Below are 20,938 nucleotides of genomic sequence, written 5' to 3' on the forward strand. Positions count from 1 at the left end.
GGCAGGTCAACTGTGAGATGCACAAGCGCAGCCCCAATCAAACCTTCTGGTCAACCGAGATCACATTCTGTTCAGTTCTACCCAAAGCCATACGTGCCTTTAAACATCCCATCACAAAATTCACCGGAATGATTTGTGATAAGCTGGACAAGAGAGCAGCCAACAATGCTGGAGAGAAAAACAACAGTCTGCTGACATGTTGGTAGGCTTCTACCAAGCTCAAGAGTTGAACATCTTTGGGAAAGTCAGTAGGTAGTAGCAAACCTTGTGTCTCTACTTATTTCACTCTGGTAGGAGCCAAAAACTGAGTTAAACAGAAAGGGTTATAGAAAACGGTTCCACTTTATAGGGAGTTGCCACAAGATAAGCTTTTACTCTCTGTAGTAAGGAATAAACAATTTGCATCTATCCCCGTTTTTGGTAAGAGACTTGATATCAGAGTATCTGCTGAAAACAATCGAAACCAAGCTCATGGCAGTGTAACGTCCACCAACCCGAGCCAAGAACCACCAACCCGAGCCGAGACCCACCAACCCGAGCCAAGAACCGTGGCATTCCCCCGTACCAGCCCACCTTCTAATAGAAACTTCCTCTTCTGCCACCACTCAACGAACTCTGCGTACAAGACTTACACCAAAACGGGTCACCAAAGGTGTGACAGAACATCACGGGTTCAGCTGCGGCACACAGAGCCTGTAAAACCCCGTTTGTTTTATCCTAACTGCAAAGCTGAACAGCAGCATCCTCTACCTGACATCCCCAGAACTGGTGTGAAACGTTCTGCTCTGGCATTTTTTCCCCACTCAACTCTCTGTGTCCCAAGCAAGAGCATTTCCATTTAGTCAGAGGAGGAAAACAAACTGCTCACACTAAAGCCAGTTCCAAGGTCCCGAATTCGGCATCAGCAGTCGATAACCCTGCAGCGAGCGGAAGCGCAGCGACCTGTCACACTCCCCTTCCCCACGATTCCCACCTCGTACTGGTGGTGAACTTGGGGTTTACTACAAGTCAGAAGAAAACGCTTCAGGAACCTCATCTGCAGAAATTTCCGCATTCCGACAGACAGCCTACCGATTTTGTCCGGCTCATCTGGCCCCGTTCCGGCAATGCAGCTGCTCTCCAGCCCGTACGTCGGATCCACCTTCCCAGAGGCTCTGGCTGCTTCCTGCACCTTCTTGACGTGAGCTTCAACGAGCTCCAGCGGTACCTCTTCTCTGACTCGAGAAAACTCCTCTGTTAAAAATCACACAGAAAATGGTATATCGTGAGGTTTGGGTGGTAAATTACCAGTTATGACTTTCTCTGACCCGTGTGTAGGTACATCGCGTAACAAAATGAATTCTCAAATATATCCATCAGGTCCTTCGTTTCCCATCAGGTAGCTGAGTTTCTCTCTCAAATGTGGTAGGAAAACGTCTTCCCAATTACATAAAACTGTACTTTACATGAAAAAATAGGGGAAAAAGCAAAAGGAACTATTTCATCAAATTTCTTAGAGGACACATGTAACTGGCAGATGATTTCACACAACTAAAACTGAAGTTTAGCGTCGTGCATTTACCCAGAGCTAAACTAATGGCAGTGCTCACAGCAGTACCAACTGTTTGCAAACACCATCAGTAGTCACTGAGCACAAAAGGCGAATGCAAACCATCTTTAGATACTCCGTGGCCTTCAAGAGCTACTCTAACTTGCCTGTAAACTGGGGGTTTCAGTAACAACAGGACACAAAGCTGGATATCAGCAGATCTGTCTTCTATAAACACAGAAATTTATTTTTACAACTTATTACCCAGCCTGAAGAAACTCTAGGAAAAGTTGATTTTAATAACAGACAAAGTTGTAGAGGCAAGATGAAAAAAATTCCTGGGGTAAATCCGTACCCAGCGCAGCCTTTGCAGCGGCTGACGCCACGCGAGGATCCACCACCGAGGCCAGGAACGCAACGGTGCTCATCACCGGGTTGCCCGACTGGCTGAAGGGCACGGGTTGGTACGCCAGTGGGCCCAGCGACGCGTCCGAGTTCTCCAAATACGGGTCTTCGATGGGAAGCCTCAGGAAATGGAGGATGCACTCATCTTGGGTACGGCTCCCAACGTGCTCCGAGACTTTGTTCCAGTCGTCTTTATACATCTCCAGAGCCTGCAAAAGACAAAAATCATTGTATATATATTGACTACTCCGGGGAAAAAAAACTCTATGTAAGAAGATTTTCAATACTCGTTATTTTGGTGATGGAACAATAAATCGGGATCAGACAACCACTTAAAATAGTTTTTTTTTCTGGTAGCAAAATTATTCTGCGTAAGAAATAAGAACATCGCACCAGGACGTCAGTTAAACTTATGCTGCAGGGATCGTCACATGAATTTTACGCTGTTACTACATCAAAAAGAATTGTCAGAAGATTTGTGATTTACTAATAATATCTGCATAGTTAGTGTTTCCCCATTTTGCTTTCACATGAAAGGCTTTATACAGAAATAAGTTTGTTTACCCTCCCAAGTCTCACCAATTCTTTTAATTCCCATAACTACTCCCCTGAGGGCACTCTTGTGTTTCTCATTTGTGTCTTAACACGCGAAGCTCTCTGGGGCAGGAACAGTAGTTATTCCACATATATACGAGCTATGATGGTCCAGCTTTTAGATCCAACAGCTGTTATGAAAATGAGAGAGCACCCAACCAACATACTGGGGAAAGAAGGAAAAGATTCTATATGATGAAGCCAGAAGAGATCAATTCTCCAGGAACAGTTAACCCGTCCGATTTGTTACGCATTTAGGTTAAAAAACCATTATTGCGTAGATAAAGAACGAACTCAACAAAGAACATCCTGATTAAAGATTTTGTGACTCAGATTTTCAATCGCTTTTAAAGTTATGCAAGACAAGTAAACAAAATCTAACGACCATGAGCTGCTGAAGTCCCTTCACTAGTTTTTGCAAAGTGCACAAATTAGGACTGTAAAAATGCAATGTGGCAGCCTAATAGAATATTATCCCTTAACAAGCTTTTTTTCCTGAAAGCTGTTTATTTCGGTTATTTGGACAGCGTGCAATAAGAGCTGAAATATCCTGAACTGTTCACTGTCACATTCCTGAGATAACCGATGGTCCGGTTACCTGGGAAAGCAGCCTGGCAGCTTACCAAGGATGTTCAACCTGAAAATGGCATCGACAGTTCAAAGGCGTATCAGAAGCCTTCCGAAAATAATCATACTAGAGGCCCGAGCAAGGGTGGCCAACAGCTTCCTATTTGTACCCAGTTGTAGATCTCGTTTTCCTTTTTGACCTATTTAAGCAGACGAGGCAGCGGAAGGGCTTGCCCAGGGAAGCTGTGGGTGCCCAGCCCTGGAGGGGCTCCAGGCCAGGCTGGATGGGGCAGAGTCTGCAGCCGGCATTCTCAGACTGCTTGGAGGACCCTGTGACGTGTCCCTACCGGCCTGGTGGCCACCAGCCAGGCTGCCCTGGGCTCTCAGGGACCGGTCTGCAGGTACAATGTACTTCAGAAGACACAAATCATCCTCCTCCCCGACTAACTCCTGTGGACATCCAAGTTTCCCCAACCAGGCAGTACATCCGTTTAAGCGTGAACGTTAAGAACAACTGAAGTCAACGGCGTTTCAATACTTGAAATCCTTCCCAGAAGGCTGAGAACTCCCAGAAATCTCCGCCTTTGGGGTAACACACCAGACTGCCTTCACTTTCCACATGTACAACCTGTCCCAGCACAAAGGCAGAATTCAGAGCTGGGCTGGACCTCTCAGACGGCACGATGAGGAGACATCCAACGTGTCCTGCTACACACACAGATCTGAGCCATCAGCCTCGTGTTAAGAGTTCCCCCACCGGGGAAAACACATTTCCACAAACCAAGTCACTGTACAGACAATGGTTCTGCATTCAGAAGACATCTGCCTGCAGGATTATATGTAAAAAAGGCTTTTTCATCAATAAGTATTTTTTTAAAACATCCAGGAGTTTCCACACATGCTGTTTTCTTCGCAGCAGTTCTGGAGGAAAAATGTTTTAATGTTTTTTGCAGTTAAAACATAAGCTGGGAGAATTCTTCAAAGACCAAGTCACCAACGTGAACAGGATCCTTTGGCACATCATGGATGTTGAAGGTCAACTGGGGATAAAACACGAGCTGGGTGACATTTTCAACGATGTGGAAGTGCACCACGTGAAAGGAGAGATGAGTTAAACCAAGAGTGTCAGAGACCCAACAGGTGGAAAGACCCAGTTGCCTGCAGCAGGTGGAGCTTTTTGTCCTGGTTTCAGCTGGGACAGAGTTGACTTTCTTCATAAGAGCTACTGATAAGCTATGTTTAGGTTTGTGCTGAGGAGAAGCTGATCACACACTGATGGGCAGAGCTGCTGCCAGGACACTCAAGGACTTTCCAGCTTCTCTGCTGTGCCCGTGTCTGCAGGGGCAGGAGGAGCTGGGAGGGAGCACAGCCCCAGTGACCAGCCCAGGATTCGACCTTGGGTTTAGGACTGGCCAATGGTCTGTTCCATCCCACGCATGGCACAGCCAGTGTATAGGTGAGGATCTGTCCAGAAGTTCTCTTGCTCTGGGTGGTCTCCCTCTGGGTCATCACTCTCTTGGGGTTGTCTTGGTCACTCAGACACTCGGGCTCTTTTCTCTATTCTGGGATTGTGGTTTTGGGACTCTCCCTGCTCTGGGATCATTAGCTGGGAACATGCTGAGCCTCAGTCATCGGGTGGTGAGCAGTGTCACTGTGTATCGCTCAATTGCATATTTGTATATATTACTATCATCATTATTATCATTTCCAATATTATTGTAGTTCAGTTATTAAATAGTTCTTATCTCAACCCCCAAGCCTTTTTTCCCTTCACCCCATCAATTCTCTCCCCCATCCCTGGGAGGGTGAGTGAGTGGCTGGTGGGGTGTTCTGCTGCCAGCCAGGGTTCAAAACCATGACACTTTTTAGTGTCGGATCTGAAAGCAATTTAAGCTTTACCTGGCCAAAATTTTAAATTTCCCTCTCTCAAAGCTAGCTCTCACTGCTTAAATTGGGTGGGGAGGAAGGAAGTAACCCCAGTATATCTTCAGACACACTGGATGGAGAAAATAGGGTCTCTCGAGGGGACCTTCCCTCTAAACACTGGGTGTAAGATGAGCTGGGCAAGTACCAGACTAGGGGAATGCTGTGCTCGAGCTGAGCTTAGCTGGATGGAAAGAACAATACAGGAACTGTTGAAGACCATGAGCTAGACAACATGAAGGGTTTTGAAAGCTCAGTGGAAAGAATAATTTGGTTCAGGAATGAACAAAGGACAGCCTGGTCCATACGGTGGGAATCAGCGGTCCGTAACTGCTTCTGAACTGTTCTCCTGACCTCTGTCTGATCCTGTCCAAGTGTTTAAAGAAATGAGAAACTGCTTAGTTCACTCCGTTATACTCATAGGAAAATATTTATTCAATGTCCAACCTTCATTTCGTTTTCCCTCGTACCATCTCAGGGCTGTAAGCTATGTGTCACTCTCTATCCATTTTTAATCCCACCAGCACATTAGATCAGCTTCGCTTTTCGTGGCCGTGCAGGGTTTTTTCTGCTCATCCTCCTTCATTGCTTGTTATTCTTCTGCTAGACGAACTAGCTCTCACAATACTTTACTATAAATAGCTGAAAATGCACTTAGCTATGCAAGAATAGCGCTCTGTGGAGATACGGAGAAGCAGTCTGGCAGGGAAGATGATTCTGGGAGGGAAAGGTATCTCCTCCCCCCAATCCATTCAGTCAATGGGTGGAAGGACACTAATTATTTTAGATAAGATTATGCTTTGGAACTTCACTGCATATATATTTGCCCAAAGCTACCCTGAGGATTTAATTGGACTGAGCTAGCTTGTTATAGTGGAATTACTTATGCTTGAACTGGTATACTCTTTATTGATTTATTCATAGGTTAAATCCACAAAGAATGAAGAACAAACATTATTAATTTAAACTCACATTAAGTAAAATTGTAATCCCAAGACTTAGGGGTTTGTTTTGTTTTTTAAAACAAAGAATATGTCATCTGGATTATTTCATTAGGCTACTACTTGCTATGTATGACCATAAGCTACAAATATAGAAAATAATGAATTTTAAATATTAATACTAGCAAGCAGAGAAGCCAGCATATCAAGGTATTACTCTTGTTCCTCCATACAAGAACAGCATGAAAGGCATCTTAGCTGTTTCCACCCAATAAGCAAAATTTTTCCAGATGCCAACAGAAAAGTATCGGCTGAACAGCACATATCAACCTAACCAAAAAAAAAAAAAAATTAAATCTATCTTGGCTACTTGAGGAGCACACTTCTGCATCTGTGAAGGCTGAATCCAAGTACGCTGCTGAGGAGGCACTTGGCTGGCTCAGAAAAGAAAGGACACAGAGAAGCTGAGCATTGTTCAGCACCGTCGAGATCCATTGTCCACGCTTTTCCTTATGAAATTAACTTTTCAATGGATTTACTGACACATATAAAGACAAAAAAGCCAGAACAATCACGTCACTGCAGTCTGGTTGAGGCTTTCTCTGCAAGTGAAAACAAACACACGCTCCCCAGCCGGAATTCTTACACCAGAACCCTGAATTACGTAAAAGAAAAAAAATCAACCACCCACCCGCTACATCAAGAAGACGTTCCTGCAAAGGAAAGCCAGGTGGCTGATGATTTCTTTATAGGAAGTGGCAGCACATTAATTATTTCAGGCCACTGAGATTCTTCTTCTGAGGAAGCGCTATGAAAGCCAACGCTGCCCTGATGTCAGCGCGAAAGACCAGAGCTCCCTTCCGCAGCGCACCCCGGGTGATGGCTTCCATCCCAGACAGGAACTCCGAGAGACCTGACCATTACCAGGCGGTTCAAGAGCATCAGATTCAGCAATCTGGGGACAAAACCCCGAGCGAGTGTGCTAGCAGCTCTCTGACTTCATTTTTACAGTACCTGATGAGAGTCATCTCGTGTAGGTTTCTTGTAGAAGCTTCCAGAAAAAGCTTCAAGAACACAGCAAACGCAGCAGCACAGCAGAAAGAGTGAGTAGATGTAGGGGACTAAAGAGCTTCCCTTCTCTGCAGGGAACAGCCTCAACTGTTTCTTAACAATTTAAACTTCAAATTAGCTGTTCCCCTAATATCTATGCACACTCACCTACCTGTAAAGATTATCAGAACTTCAAAGTATTTCTCCTAGTGGCAGGTAAACCATTATTTCATACTGTTGGTAACTTCTGTTCAATGAGACCTTTCCACATGGCAAGATCTTGAGTTTATCCAAACACTCTCAAGCATTTGATTGCTGATGTGCAGATACGAGTCAGATAGACATGAACCTTAAAGTACCTCCGGTCTCTCCAGTACCCAGGTGTCACTGCCGTCTCTTTTCAGTACCAACACTCTCGTAGCCATGACGGTCAATGAGACACAGTCTGGGGGAGAGCTGCAACCTTTTACCAACCCAAAAGCCACAACCACAGCCAGGCAGCCTCATACACACAGACACCCCACCGCAGCCCTCCTCCAGCTACACAAGTTGGGTCTCAAGAGATCGCTTCCCACCACAAACCCTGCTTCGCTATTCCAGTTTCTGGAAAGGTATGTGGTTGTCATCTAATTCCACTTCAAAAAAAAGTGTATTAACCCATACGCAGATTATTAAAGCATGTGATATCCCGCATGTTTTGGTTTCCTGGCCTTTGGTTTTGCCCCTACAAACTTACTTCTAATAGCAGCAACGTCTCTTGTTCTGTCCATTCTCTTCCAGCACTTGCGCCTTTACTCTACAAAAGACAGGGGGGGAAAAAAGTGAATACAGTTGTTTTTGAACAGAACTTCTTACGAGAAAACATTAAGAAGGGGAAGAATCCGTTATTTAAACCACTCAAACATGTACCTTTCACAACCTTCCTACCCCAGCTAACCAGTCCCTGGGTATGTCGGACAGCGGTTCCGTTCACACCATTTACTGACGGAGCCCCGGCACGCAGGCGAGGACATTCCTGCGGCTTCTGCAGAGGCTGGGGGTTACAGATCTCACCTTCCCAACACATCCAAGAGAACCTGTGACTCCTGGAGGTGTTCAAGGAACGTGTCGATGTGGTGCTTGGGGACATGGGTTAGTGGGTTGGGTGGTGTTGGGTTGATGGTTGGACTTGATGATCCTTGAGGTCTTTTCCAACCTTGATGATTCTCCGGTTCCTCTTTTATTCCAAGCTGAAGCAAAATGATTTTGGTACCCATTTGGCCTGGCTCCCAGCTATCTTTGCACAAACAGAAAACAGGATTTTCCTAAATAATAAAACCCCCCAGGAGCGCTGATGGCATTCTGGTCAGCTTGACTTCATCCAGTAAAAATTAAGCCAAGAAGAACATAATTTACAGAAAATGTTCTACAGGTCACACCAAAAGGACAGCGGCAGCCAACAGAGACAGCAGAACATCCAACCCCCTCGCCAGCTGCCATCCAGCACAAGGAGGCTGCCGTCACTGAAGAGAAGGTATTACTCGATTCAGGCACACCTGGGATCCTCTCAGCTGAGAGGGCACCGCTCTCAACAGAACAGGGCTTATGCCAACAGAACTGTAGTCCCTATCAAACCTCTGCCTCCAAGGCACACAGGCTGGACTGCACAAGGTCCAAAAAAAAAGTTGATCTACAAGTTCATCAGTAACTCCATAAAAAAATAATAAATATTACAAGTGAGATAAACTATCTGAAAAGCCAGAAGAATTACAGCCAGCTAATCTGCATGTTTAGCAATCACGTGCTCCAAGGGTCGCTGCTCCCAAATCTATACATCGTGGTTAACTCCTGAAATTTCCTAAAAGTTACAAAACTTCTGGTGAAACCCTCCTGTTCCGGGATTACAGACATCCTAATCCATTCCCTGTCCAACAAAGACAAAAGCAGCTTGTGAGCTGCTTACGAAAGAACCATGTCTAGAGTGGGCGTCTCTGGGCAAGACTGCAGCAAAAGGAGCAGGTTATTGAGGAGAAGTAAATCCATCCTATCTCAAACAGCTCATTAACCCCCAGAGAACATGAATCAAAGTGAGTCACCCAGCAGCTGATCAGTGCGCCAACAGGCTGGCAGGAACAGCCAAAACCACAACTGCCACGCGCAGAAAACAAAACAAAAAAATCAGCTTCTGCAAACAAATGTGCTCAGTTTCACTAGGATGGATGCTTGTTAACAGAACCAGCGTCTAGCACCAGTAAAAGATTTATGGATGTGGTGAACATTTATACCTCCCTAAACTAAGTGGAAAAAGTTATCACGAAGTGTGATATGGAATCAGACTTTATAAAAAATGCTGATCTCCACAACTACTGTGTTTTGGTTTCGTTGTTTTTCTAAATAGTTATCTCGTCAGTGATAACTAGTGTACAAATAGGATAACTAGTGTACAAATAGGATAACTAGTTCTGTTAGGTTTCAGTAGTGATCTCTTAGGACAATGGACACTTTACATGAACCCACTACACAGAACCAGCCAGACGTTAGCCCAAGAGAGGCACTCTCCAGCAGAACTCAGCTTCTGTACTGAATTATTGGATTGTTTGTTGATTTTGAACCATAATAAGCAATAACATAACAAGAGTTCAGCGCCTGAAGACTGAAGGTATTGCCTAGCTTGGGATAGGGACAGGTCTTTACTTCTCCAAAATCAGATGTCCAACACAGCCATGTATCTTAGCGTCCTACACTGAGACGGAAGAAATCTAGAACAGGAATGTAAGAGTAACTAAGTCACCTCAATGTCACCTAGAGGAGGACACTTGAGGAGCATAACAGAAGGCGTGGGGGGGAAATCCCAACATACTTGCCTTTGCTAAAGTCTTTTTTGAGTAAATGTCTGTGCGGAGTCCGAAGTTCTGCAGATCAGTAGGCTTCTCTTTGTTTTTCTCAGGAAAACTCAACATCTGCTGAGCTGCTGGAACCTGTGAACAAACACGCCAAGAGAAAGGTGAGAGGGGCAGGAACTGAAAGTTATTCATGGTTTTCAGACCAACATTAAACAACAAAAATGGAAAAAAGAAATGGAACCTCAGTGTACAGAGATGACACAGCATCACCTCCATACAAGGCCAGCAGATTTGTTTCAGAAATTCCCACTGCCTGAAACTCTCAACCCAATGGACAAAAACAGGAATATTTCATCAAATCGTGCACGAGTTATTCTCCTGATGTGAAATCAGGGCACCCTGCGGGGCTGACCTGCGGAGTGCGGATGTGGAGCGGCATCAGTCCCGAGGGCGTATCGGCCAGCACGTTGAAGTGAGGGGTGGGGGGGGGCCCCATGGCCATGGGACGGCTTTCTGGGTCCACCTGGTAGTTAATGAGACCCCACTGCTCCAGAAAAGCGTGGACCCTAGGAAACAACGGGACAAGTTAACATCTGAAGAACTAAAGCCTTGCTTAGGCTTCACGTTGCAAAAAGGAGACAGCAAAGGAAGAGGCTGAACATAGACATAGAATCTTCCGTAATTCTTCACTGATCACAGTCAGCAACACAAATCACCTGGCACGAGCCTTCTGGGGACTCGAGTGCACTCCAGCGCGTTGCATTAAAAAAAAAAATCACACTTTTGCTTATAGATAACAGGAAATTAATTAAGGACAAAGGCAAAGCAAAGGAAGGCTGCACGCACGGAGCCATGTGCGGACAATGTATGGACCGCGTGGGCTGCACAACCACCAAACCGATATAACCGAGTTGCAAAATTCCTGAAAAAGCTCCACACGCTTACTAGACAGCAGAACCTAGATAATCACAAGTTAAGATCCAAACTCTGTAGGCATGGTTCAGCAAGCAGACAAGAGTATTATAAATAAAGAATAGCATACAATTGTCTGGTTACCAAAAAAGCGGGGAACTCTGCTAACCCACAGCATGGCAGCTGCTGCCCACAGCTGTGCTGTCGCTGTCACGCTGGAGCACTTCCCTCCCCAATGCAGCCCCGATGTCTGTGAACACCCACAGCTCTCACCTCATGACAGCACACACGTCCCCTGTCAGATTCCTCCTGCAGGCGGTGCTGGTCAGGTACTCCTGAGGGTTCAAGCGATAGGTGTCGATCATGAAGTTGCGGTAAGCCAGGTATCTGAAAGACAATCGGTAGGTAGTTAACGTACACTGATGTCTAAGTTGGGGATGTGTTTTTAGGGTTCGTCTTCTTTACCCAGGGAGGTGGTTGAGTCACCATCCCTGGAGGTGTTCAAGAAACGTGTCGATGTGGTGCTTAGGGATATGGTTTAGTGAGTTAGGTGGTGTTGGGTTGGACTTGATGATCCTTGAGGTCTTTTCCAACCTTAATGATTCTATGATTCTGTGATTCTCCAAACACCTGTATTACTGACACGCAAACAGCAACAGATAATTTTTATTGATTAAATTTATGGATCAGTATCAAAAGCAATAGGTAAGTAGAATTTATTTTTATAATAAATACATATACAGAATAGGACCCATCTCTTCCAGACTGTTTCATTCTGCACTTTATCTGTATTTGGATTAGCAGCACACCAAAGCACGCTTAAATTACAAAGCACACAAACAGTCGTGGACAAGTAAAATTAAAAAATTAAGCAATTCAAGGGGTTACTGTGACTACTTTGAAAACTGCAACCAAAAGCACCAGATGTGGCAGAAGGCAGAAGCCAGGACAACTCCCTGAAACATCTCCTCTTCCAGCACGAGTAACCCAAGAGGAAGGTAGGCACCCTGGGTCATGTCTTTGCGGCAGCTCTACGGCAAACATGCGCAAAGTCCAGGGGAGACTGAGATGAGATATTAGGAAGAAATTCCTGCCTGTGCGGGGGGTGAGGCAGTGGCCCAGGGTGCCCAGAGAAGCTGTGGATGCCCCATCCCTGGAGGGGTTCAAGGCCAGGCTGGATGAGGCTTTGGGCAACCTGGGCTAGTGGGAGGTGTCCCTGCCCATGGCAGGGGGTGGCACTGGGTGGGCTTTAAGGTCCCTTCCCACCCAAACCATTCTATGACTCTATGTGCAGATGGTCGTATCTTCTCAGTTTCAGACACTGCATCCTTGGTGGAAACAGGACAAAACCAGATCCTTGCCCCTCTCCAAATCCCTCTGTGACTGCGGCTGTAGCTTGGTCACTAACCAAGCACTCACTCTCAGCAGGCTGCAGAAAAAAATTCCTAGGTTCTGGTCTTCCCATGGAAACAGGCTAAATAATCCTTGTCCATCCCCTCTGAGAGTCTGGAAGGAAAACAGCTGAGCAGAAAACCAGAAGTAGTGCACTGGAGGGAACACTAGTGTTTCTACACGTGGACTTTTTAATGCCTAAAAAGATCAGTAAGGAAAGGTTAAAGAACAGCAAAACGGAGAAGACAAGATGTTTGAAAAGCAGCGAGCAGGAACCCAGATGAGAGCAGAATGCTCCCCACACACTGAGCTGGAACAGCTGAAGTGAACCCCTGGAAAATTCCCATATGTCAGTGCAGAACGGTCCAAGTCAGCAGGTTTTGGGGCTCAGCCCCTTTCCTGCACTGTAGACATTGCTTCGCGGTCTTTTTCAGTATTTTCAGTAAGTTCCTGGAACGCACTCATGCTCCCTAATACAAGTTGTTCAGGACAAAACAAACTATCATAAAATTATTGCTAGCCCTGGTCTGTAGAAGAAACAAAACCCATGTGCCAAATCCAAGCGAGTATCCTAGGCAAAGATGTGCTCAAACCAACACATCATCAGCAGATTTCTGCCTTGGAAAAATCTGAGACACATGCAGTGTGCAAAAGCAGCTGGTAACCAAAAAGATAAATCATCCCGAGATGGCTCACCAATGCAGGACACCAGCGGACAGATGCTGCAGGTCCACATTCCTGCCAAAATCCCACACCTTCATTCTGCCCAAGCTATCCATGAAACGGGCTGGAAAAAACTTATGGGAGGAGGTGTTGGGCTCCTCCGTGTCGAATGTCTGGTAGGCAAGCAACAAAAAGGGAGCTTCTTCCAAAGAGGAATATTCAAGAACATTTCTGAACACTCCTGGAGAGAAGGGGGTTACCACCTGCCCAGGAACAGGTACTTTAAAGCAGTCTTGGCTGCAGGAATTAGTTTAATATTTACGAGTTAAGGTCACACTACCAGGTGAAGGGAGAAGCTTAGACAGGAACATCCCCAAAGTGTATCCTGAAGGTTTGGACAATGAGATGACCCATCAGCTAAAACCTGTCAACAGCAAGAAAGGTATGTCAACTGCTATTTAGTTAAAATCCACTTTAAGACAGAAACCACCCCCCGGGCACTACTGTCTCAAGTGTGAACTTGCGGTGAGCTTTCCAAACACGGTATTTTGGCCTGAAAACTAAGCTGGAGGCAAGACATTTCCATTCCGAAAGATGTTTCTATTTTATCTAAAAAAAACCCACAAAGCCAAGACCACATGCTACTCTTAAAATCCCTAAATAGCAACAAAAACACACCTCTAGGACATCGTCAGGATTGGGAGGAGACCCTAATTTGCTTCACTCATAGGCAACAACCAGCAGCAGCTCAGGAATGAGTACCAGGAGACCCGAGGTTTTGATGTCAACTGCAAAAGGATGGACGGGACTTCACGTGGTGACCGTGTCAATGGCAAATATGAAAGAGAAGTGTTGGGTCACCATTCAGTCTGTTTGCCGTCCTAGAAACCCCAAAACCAAAATACACTGAATAGTAAAGCTGATGGAGCAGATACAAAATACATTTTGGAATCACTGTGACAGAGCTACAGGTACCTCTGCAACTCAGATACGTAGAGAAGTTGTGAGTAAAGACTCTTGACCAAAAGTCACTGAGGGTGCAGGGACCTCAGGAGGTCTCTAAGCCAATCTCCCACCCAAACCATGGGCAGCCCTGAATTGTAATGACCCTGCTCAGGGCTTTGTCCAGCAAAGCCTGAAAGACTGCAAGGAAGAACATTCCCAACTTCCAAGGGTCCCATCCCAGCGCTGCTGCTTCTTCAGAGTTAAAAATTTCCCTTGTATCAAGGTAGAACTTGCTGTGTTTCCATTTGATGTCTTTCTCCAGCCACACACCTCAATACCAACCCTGGCTCCATCCCCTCAGTAACCTCGCCCATTGCGCAACTTTAAAAAAAAAAAAATTTTTTTTATATCATTAAGTTTGGAAAAGACCTCAAGGATCACGAAGTCCAACCCAACCCCACCCAACCCACTAACCCACGTCCCCAAGCACCACCTCTACACGCAACTATCCCTACAACTATCGCAAGGTCTCCCGATCCTCCTCTTCTCCAGGCTGAAAAAGCTTAGTATCTTACTTCTATCCCAGCATTACACCAGAAGCCTCACAAAAACCCTCCGTGAAGGGGAGGTGTGTTTCCTAACGCACACAACGAGCCCTGCAGCAGATTCTCAAAGCAGCATTTGAGGCAAACCCAGCAGCTCATCTTCTTACACAGCCAAGCCCGAGCAGAAGTTTATCATTTGATATATGAAGAAACCTACAACACCTCAAGACAATCATCAGATTTTTTTTTTTAATTTTAAACAGCTTCAGGGAAGCTGTTTGAACAACTGCGTGTGTATCATTTGGAATTAAGAACACTTAATTCAACGGAGAGACCTCCACCCAGACTTAACAGCCATGTCCGGAATGAAAATATCACTGGAGGGTTTGGAACAGTTATGTAAAAAAAAAATATTTTTCTTCTTGCAATGCTCCAGCTCTCCGATTTAAATCGGAATACCTAATATTTGAAAAAACAGCTCCAACTCAGGCCTGGGAAGATTCATTTTCTGCCCCTCACCTGCACTTTCAGAATTGCCCAGCAGCTGCTCAGGCAGCTGTGAAATCACTGCAGGTAACCGGGCAAAACCCACTCCCCAGCCTGACACACATCCTACAACAGACCTGATGATCAGTGCTCACACACACAACTCCCGAGTCTCAAAAACACAGCATGGCATCAGAGGAGAGAGAAAAATAAGGAGGATTATTAAGTTTCTACAGTATCATGACATTTTTCAGATGCCTCTGGAAGATGATCAGGCCTTGTACCACATAAAAAAGTCAAGAATTTGTTCCAACATTACTTGGGAGAAACTAGTTTTATTTTTCCTGGATAACCACCATTAACTGTTACAAAAAGTGGTTGCACAGGTGCTTTTTCCTTCTTTTGTGCCCCTAAAGACAGCATCTGCTCATCCCGTGCATAGCTGAAGGACCACAGGATTCATGACATTCCCATGGTTTACTTACATTTCCGGAGTCTTGGACTTGTTTTTGCCATTGAAGAATTCAGGAAGAGCACGGCGTTCAATCACATGAATGCTGTAACAAAAAAACACGATTCAGATGCCAAATCCTAAATAACGTTGGAGCACTCTGCACACCTTCAAATGACTATTTGGAGGGGGAACACTTATAGCCAGGGTTTTGGGGTTTTTTTGGTTTGGGTTTTTTGGGGTTTTTTTAATTGGGTTTTTTTGGTTTGGGTTTTTTTGGGGTTTTTTTGGTTTTGTTTTTTTTTTTTTAAAGAATCCCTAGTATTCTAGCATGACCCTTTGAAATGTGCTTATTTCCTCAAATAAACAAAGCTGCCTTAAAGCATCACAATATTCAGCCATTGATCAAGCAACACTACGCACCCAACGTTGCCCTAATCAACCCTGAGAAGCACTGAGCAGCAGCCCCAACCTTCGAGTTCTGTATCTGACAGAAGCATCTTTATTCTCTGACCTCATTAGTGAGAACATTCACCAAAGTACCAACACAAAGAAACCCAAGATTTCACGGTACATCCTAAGGAGACAGGAGTGCCAGTGCTCTGAGATCCACCCCACAGCTGGGTCCACAGCTGGGTCCACAGCAGTTACCAGTGCTGCTCAGTCAGGCCACAGGCTCGCTTCAGGAACGTAGCTCGTACCTCCCCAGCCAACTGGGAAAATAAAATCCAAAGCACGGGTACTTGGAGCAACTACACACCATCCTAAAAATAATTATTTTATTGTTCTTTTAATAGACTCTTCCCTTCTGCAGGTCCTGCCAGCCTGGCAGTGCAACCAGCACGGCAGAAACGTCCGAAACCACCGTCTCCGATTTCCTAAATAAAGGACGGGAGGAAGCGATAGGATTTATTTTATCATAAACAAGGAAATTTGGTCCTGAAATGTTTTAATTGCAGGGTGACTGTCCCTGTGGGATTCCACCAGCAACAGAGGAACACACTTTGTGTCACCCAGGGCATACGATGTGACACCTCAGAGGGTCTGCACTGCTAAGCAAGGCTGTAACGCAAGCGAGCGGCCAGAGTACACAGAACTCGATTGGTCAACTCGTTTTGAATTTTCTAAGACCTTAACATGCAAATTCTTTAAGGGACCTAAGACTTAACCCATCTAAGTGACGAAGTATCTTCAAGACTAAAAAAACTTCAATTTTATAAAAAAGCATCAGAAATGCAGGGGTCATCGTAACTTCAGCAAGAAACCCACAGAATGGCACACACTTTATAAAAGTTAAAACCTGGAGAACTACAATGGTCCCTTAAGAATTGTTACTTTTAAAGGAAACAGAAAAATAAGTTTTTTATAAATCTTCCTTCCTCTATGTTCAGCTTTTAACCCACCCCGCAATCGTCCTTTTACACTGATACTGCTTATCCTTAACTAGTCATTCACTGGAAAATTCACTTGAAGATTAACCAACAAACTGTTGAGATTTTAGAAACAAATGATCTAGCTCTTGCCATGAAGCATAAGAGATCACACTGAAACTGAATGGAGCATTAAATAAAATCCATCTTTTTTACTAGAAAATTCATTTTAGCAAGGACTGTTCTACAGCAGAGGTTTGTAAAACATTTGGAGTAGATGAGAATTATTCTTCAGCTTGCTTTGAATTCATTGCGACTGGACACAAGAAAGAAGACTTTGCCATCTGGGAGGGCAGCAGCCAGCAGTTTGTCTGTACATCTATAGAAACCCCTGCAGCCTGGGCTGGGACCGTGGTCCGTACAGCCTCCCCGGTTCTCCAGAACACGAAACCCAGCGCTGGATGAAACAAGGAGTGCTCAGAGACAGAGAGCTATCAGCCTCACAGCTGCGCTGTCATTTCAGCCTTCAATCCCAATCAGCTTAACGAGCTGTTTCGGGAGCACCAGCATCCAAAAATCAAAGCTGCTTTCCACGTCATCCTGCTACCTCCTGCACAGCCCCTGCTCCTGGCTGGGATGCTTTGAAGTGTCTCTTTTACAGGGTCAGAACACGTCCACCTGATGCAATGAGGAGTTTACTCTGTTCCTTTGAAAATACGGCATTCATCTGGGCTGTGCTTCAGCTCTCGGGAATGCCACTGGAGTTACAGCTGCTCCTGCAAATGCACTGCTCAGGAGTTTGTAACCAGCCCTCGTTAACCCATCACCCCCCACGGGTGCTTGTACAACAGCCCGAGAGTGATCGCACGGCGAAGTGTCCTAACTGTCTGAGCGGGGCCGCGTTATCGTACCTTCACTTTCCCAACAAGGAAGCTACAGATACACCCACCTTGGTTCAGTGCACACCTCAATGAGCCCAAGCTACGCAAAGCTGCCTTTCCTGACCTACAGCGGATCCACAGCTCATCCCGGGACAAAGCGCATCGGCAGCGCGGGCGTAACAGAACCACACCTCGAGCTCTGCCGCTCACAGCGCCACTGCAGCACCTCTAAATTCAGCCGGGGTGGTCCGGGGCTTTTCTGCCTCCAGGACCATCTCCAAGCGGGAGGAAGGGGGCTGAGAAAGCGGATGGTTCTATTTATGGGGATTCGGGTCAACCCACCCCCAGCACAGACACAGGCTGAGCAACCGGCTCCAGGTAACAGCGTTTGCCAGAGCTGGAAGCGGAACCAACCCCTACCCTAACCGTTCAGATCCCACCTTAATTCACTATGATGAAAAGTTCTCTACTTGTGAAAGCTGCACGTGAAACCTAACACTCGAGTGTCACAGCACAGCTGTTTAGAGTCCAGCCTGAACAATGTCTCAGCTCCTACAGACGAGAGGAAACGCACGCTCAACACCACCCCTTATGGATAACCGGCTATTCCTTACGCTGTTTCCAAAGCAGATTTTATTTAAATATAAAAAAGTACTGCATAGAGTCCCTTGTAGAGGGACTTCCATTCCCAATCACTTGCTTCTCTTCCCCCACCACACAAGTTTGAGTATCCTGAGAACATCAGCGTTACAACAGCGAGTTATATGGTCACAGCACCCCACAAACCTCTGACTCCACAAAGGATTCCCAACTGGAGCAATTATCCTCCCTGTACAATCAGTGACTTATCCTCAAAGTCAGGATCTGAAGCAATATAAAAAGCCACCAGCTTTCAGAAGTAGACACAAACATAAAAAGATCACACAAGGACTAGAGAAGTAGAGAAGAGAAAGGAGTTATTTTCCCATGGGGAGAAAAAAAATAAGAATCAATATAAAGCAAAAAATGCTGAAAAGATAGACTGAAGCTCTACGGTGCTGGGAACCTCTCATTCCCAATCCCCAAAGACTGCCACAAGTCAGCTCAGAAAGATTTTTAAATGGAAAGGATGTACCCGTAGATGGCAACGAGACCTAAACAGAAGGAATTTCTTTCAGCTCTCAGCCTGATTTATGAGAAGCCACCACCAAAACTCTGAAATCTTCCCCCAGTTCCAAATGCCTGTCTTACCAGTTGTAGTCGAACCACGAAGCGTAGCTGGGAATGATGATGTGGTTGGTTTGCTCTGTGACGTTATCCTCACCCGGATCGACCGACCGGCTTTGATCGCCCTTGTTAGGATCTTCATCCTCCTGTGTCACGGGGGGAACACAAGCGTTACGAGGCTGCAAGAGACACACCTAACAACTCAACCCGCACAAAGTTAGTCAAAAGCAAGTGTTTTCCAGTCCTGCGCAGAATAAATTCTTCTTAATGTGATCTCCACAGTGGGGAAAACCTCAGGGACCAAAGGAAGTGTAATCCACATTCATAAAAATATTAAAGCAAGGATACGGCCAGCAAGAAGTCTTTACAGAGGTGGCTCTCAGATCTCAGGGATGTTCTTGCCAGTTTGATCACACTTCACGTCTTGTTTAGAAAATAAAGCGTGCCTGAACTATAAAATAAAGCGTGCCTGAACTCCCTCACCAGGGGAGGTTTGGGCTGGAGATTAGAAAGAATTTCTTCACTGAAAGAGTGCTCAGGGGTTGGAACAGGCTGCCCAGGGACGTGGGGGAGTCACCGTCCCTGGAGGGGGTCAGGAACCGTGTCGATGTGGTGCTTGGGGACGGGGGTTAGTGGGTTGGGTGGGGTTGGACTTGATGATCCTTGAGGTCTTTTCCAACCTTCATGATTCTATGAAAACACACACAGGAGGAAACATCATTTCAATGCTGCAGGATACTGCAACCACGGGTAACAAATACGGCACGAACCCAGAGACCTCTGCAAGCTGCCAGCCGAGCTCTCGCTGCCATCTCCACCTCCTGACACTGCACCCGTTTTTAATACTGCCTAGGACAGGCTGTATTTTTTGCCACTCTGCCCTCTTTAACCTTCTCACTCCTCAGACAGGTATTAAGGAGAATCAGACTCATTACTTCTGGTCTCACTGGGAGACACCAGCTCTGCTAACCCGCGTCTCATTACCCTAAACTCTTGCTCAGATCAACTCGCTTTGATCTTAAAGCTGGTCTTGGCTGTTTTTCTCTCGTGAGAAGAGATACCAAGTTCAGCTCCTAACTGCCATGTCCCTGTATCTGGGCGAACAGACCCAGGAGTTTGTTCACCCAGGGCTGCGAAGACACCTGCGACCAGGTTTCTGTAAGATGCCCAAGCAGAGGACAAGTCTCTGGTCACTTGCTGTTGCTCCACAACAGAAGCCTCCTGTGAACTCCAGGTGTTCTGCGACTCGAGCTCCAGCACAGCTTTGCCTCCAGATCCAAAATGACAGAGTTTTCTTTGCCTGAATTTCTAATCCGGACACCTTTCAGAGAAACAACAGAATCTGAAAAATAACCGAGTCCCTAAAGCAAGATCCTGAAGAGCCACTGGTGTCAATGACATATCTTCCGGGGGACTAAATCTCCCCAAAGACAAGGTATCGTTCTACACCTTATTTTTGCGATCTCTGTTCACGTCCGTATCGAGGCATCTGAACCCACTATTCCCAGTGTAATACCTGCACCTAAAGGAAGGGCTGCTCACTGCCTAGCCAGCGGTTCGCACACCTAGAGCTGTCGTCTCTCCCCATCTTAAAACATGACAAAGGATTACCGAGCATTTCTGAAAACACGTGTACATATCAGACGTATGCACTGAAACACAGTAAAACTAGAAATACATCCGTACGGAAAGTCAGATTTTCTTAATTATAATTAAGGACACATCCAAGCATCTCTGTCTGTGCTGGAGTGCAACTGCATGAACCTAATGCAGATTCTTACCTGCCCAATCCCACACCTATCTTATACCAGGCAAGCAGTTCAGAATAGCTTCTGGCACACCAACAATGCAATTCAGCACAGAAACTACCCCGACAACTCTATTAATATGATCGGGAAGCCTAGCCAGGGTTTAGATTTAGTCCTGAAACCTAAAGAAAAAAACAAACTTGGAAAAATCTTGCATCTGAAAAATGCTTCTGGGAAAATACTTCGCATCTGTCTCCTCACTCTCATTTTTAATACACCAGATTTAAAAATACAAAATATCTCATAACATTTGTAGAATTTTTGTAACAGCAAACCAACATCCCTATCAGCGCCCAATTTAACCTTATATATCACTCCAAAAACATTACAGCCTAAGCTACAGAAGATGAGACGAAGATCTTGATAGTACAAGTGGTAATGGTTCTAAATTAAAAGAAGGTAGATCCAGATTAGATAGAAGGAAAAAATTTTTTATGACGAGGGTGGTG

At 45.5% G+C, this 20,938-nt stretch overlaps 1 protein-coding gene across 1 annotated transcript in view; it reads right to left on the reverse strand.

The window, feature by feature from the left end:
* SMARCC1 (SWI/SNF related, matrix associated, actin dependent regulator of chromatin, subfamily c, member 1) overlaps positions 1 to 20,938 on the reverse strand; it is a 65,846-nt gene that overhangs the window by 24,818 nt on the left and 20,090 nt on the right. Inside the window, exons 13-20 of the mRNA XM_010076978.1 lie at positions 18,706 to 18,827; positions 15,259 to 15,330; positions 11,016 to 11,129; positions 10,243 to 10,396; positions 9,852 to 9,965; positions 7,745 to 7,804; positions 1,884 to 2,142; positions 1,072 to 1,233 (exon numbers count right to left, since the gene is read on the reverse strand). Of these exons, the coding sequence (XP_010075280.1) occupies positions 1,072 to 1,233; positions 1,884 to 2,142; positions 7,745 to 7,804; positions 9,852 to 9,965; positions 10,243 to 10,396; positions 11,016 to 11,129; positions 15,259 to 15,330; positions 18,706 to 18,827 (1,057 nt within the window). The remainder of the gene's footprint in view (positions 1 to 1,071; positions 1,234 to 1,883; positions 2,143 to 7,744; positions 7,805 to 9,851; positions 9,966 to 10,242; positions 10,397 to 11,015; positions 11,130 to 15,258; positions 15,331 to 18,705; positions 18,828 to 20,938) is intronic.

The sequence above is a fragment of the Pterocles gutturalis genome, unplaced genomic scaffold (genome assembly GCF_000699245.1).
Source record: "Pterocles gutturalis isolate BGI_N339 unplaced genomic scaffold, ASM69924v1 scaffold13003, whole genome shotgun sequence".
In the NCBI taxonomy this organism is placed as follows: Eukaryota; Metazoa; Chordata; class Aves; order Pterocliformes; family Pteroclidae; genus Pterocles; species Pterocles gutturalis.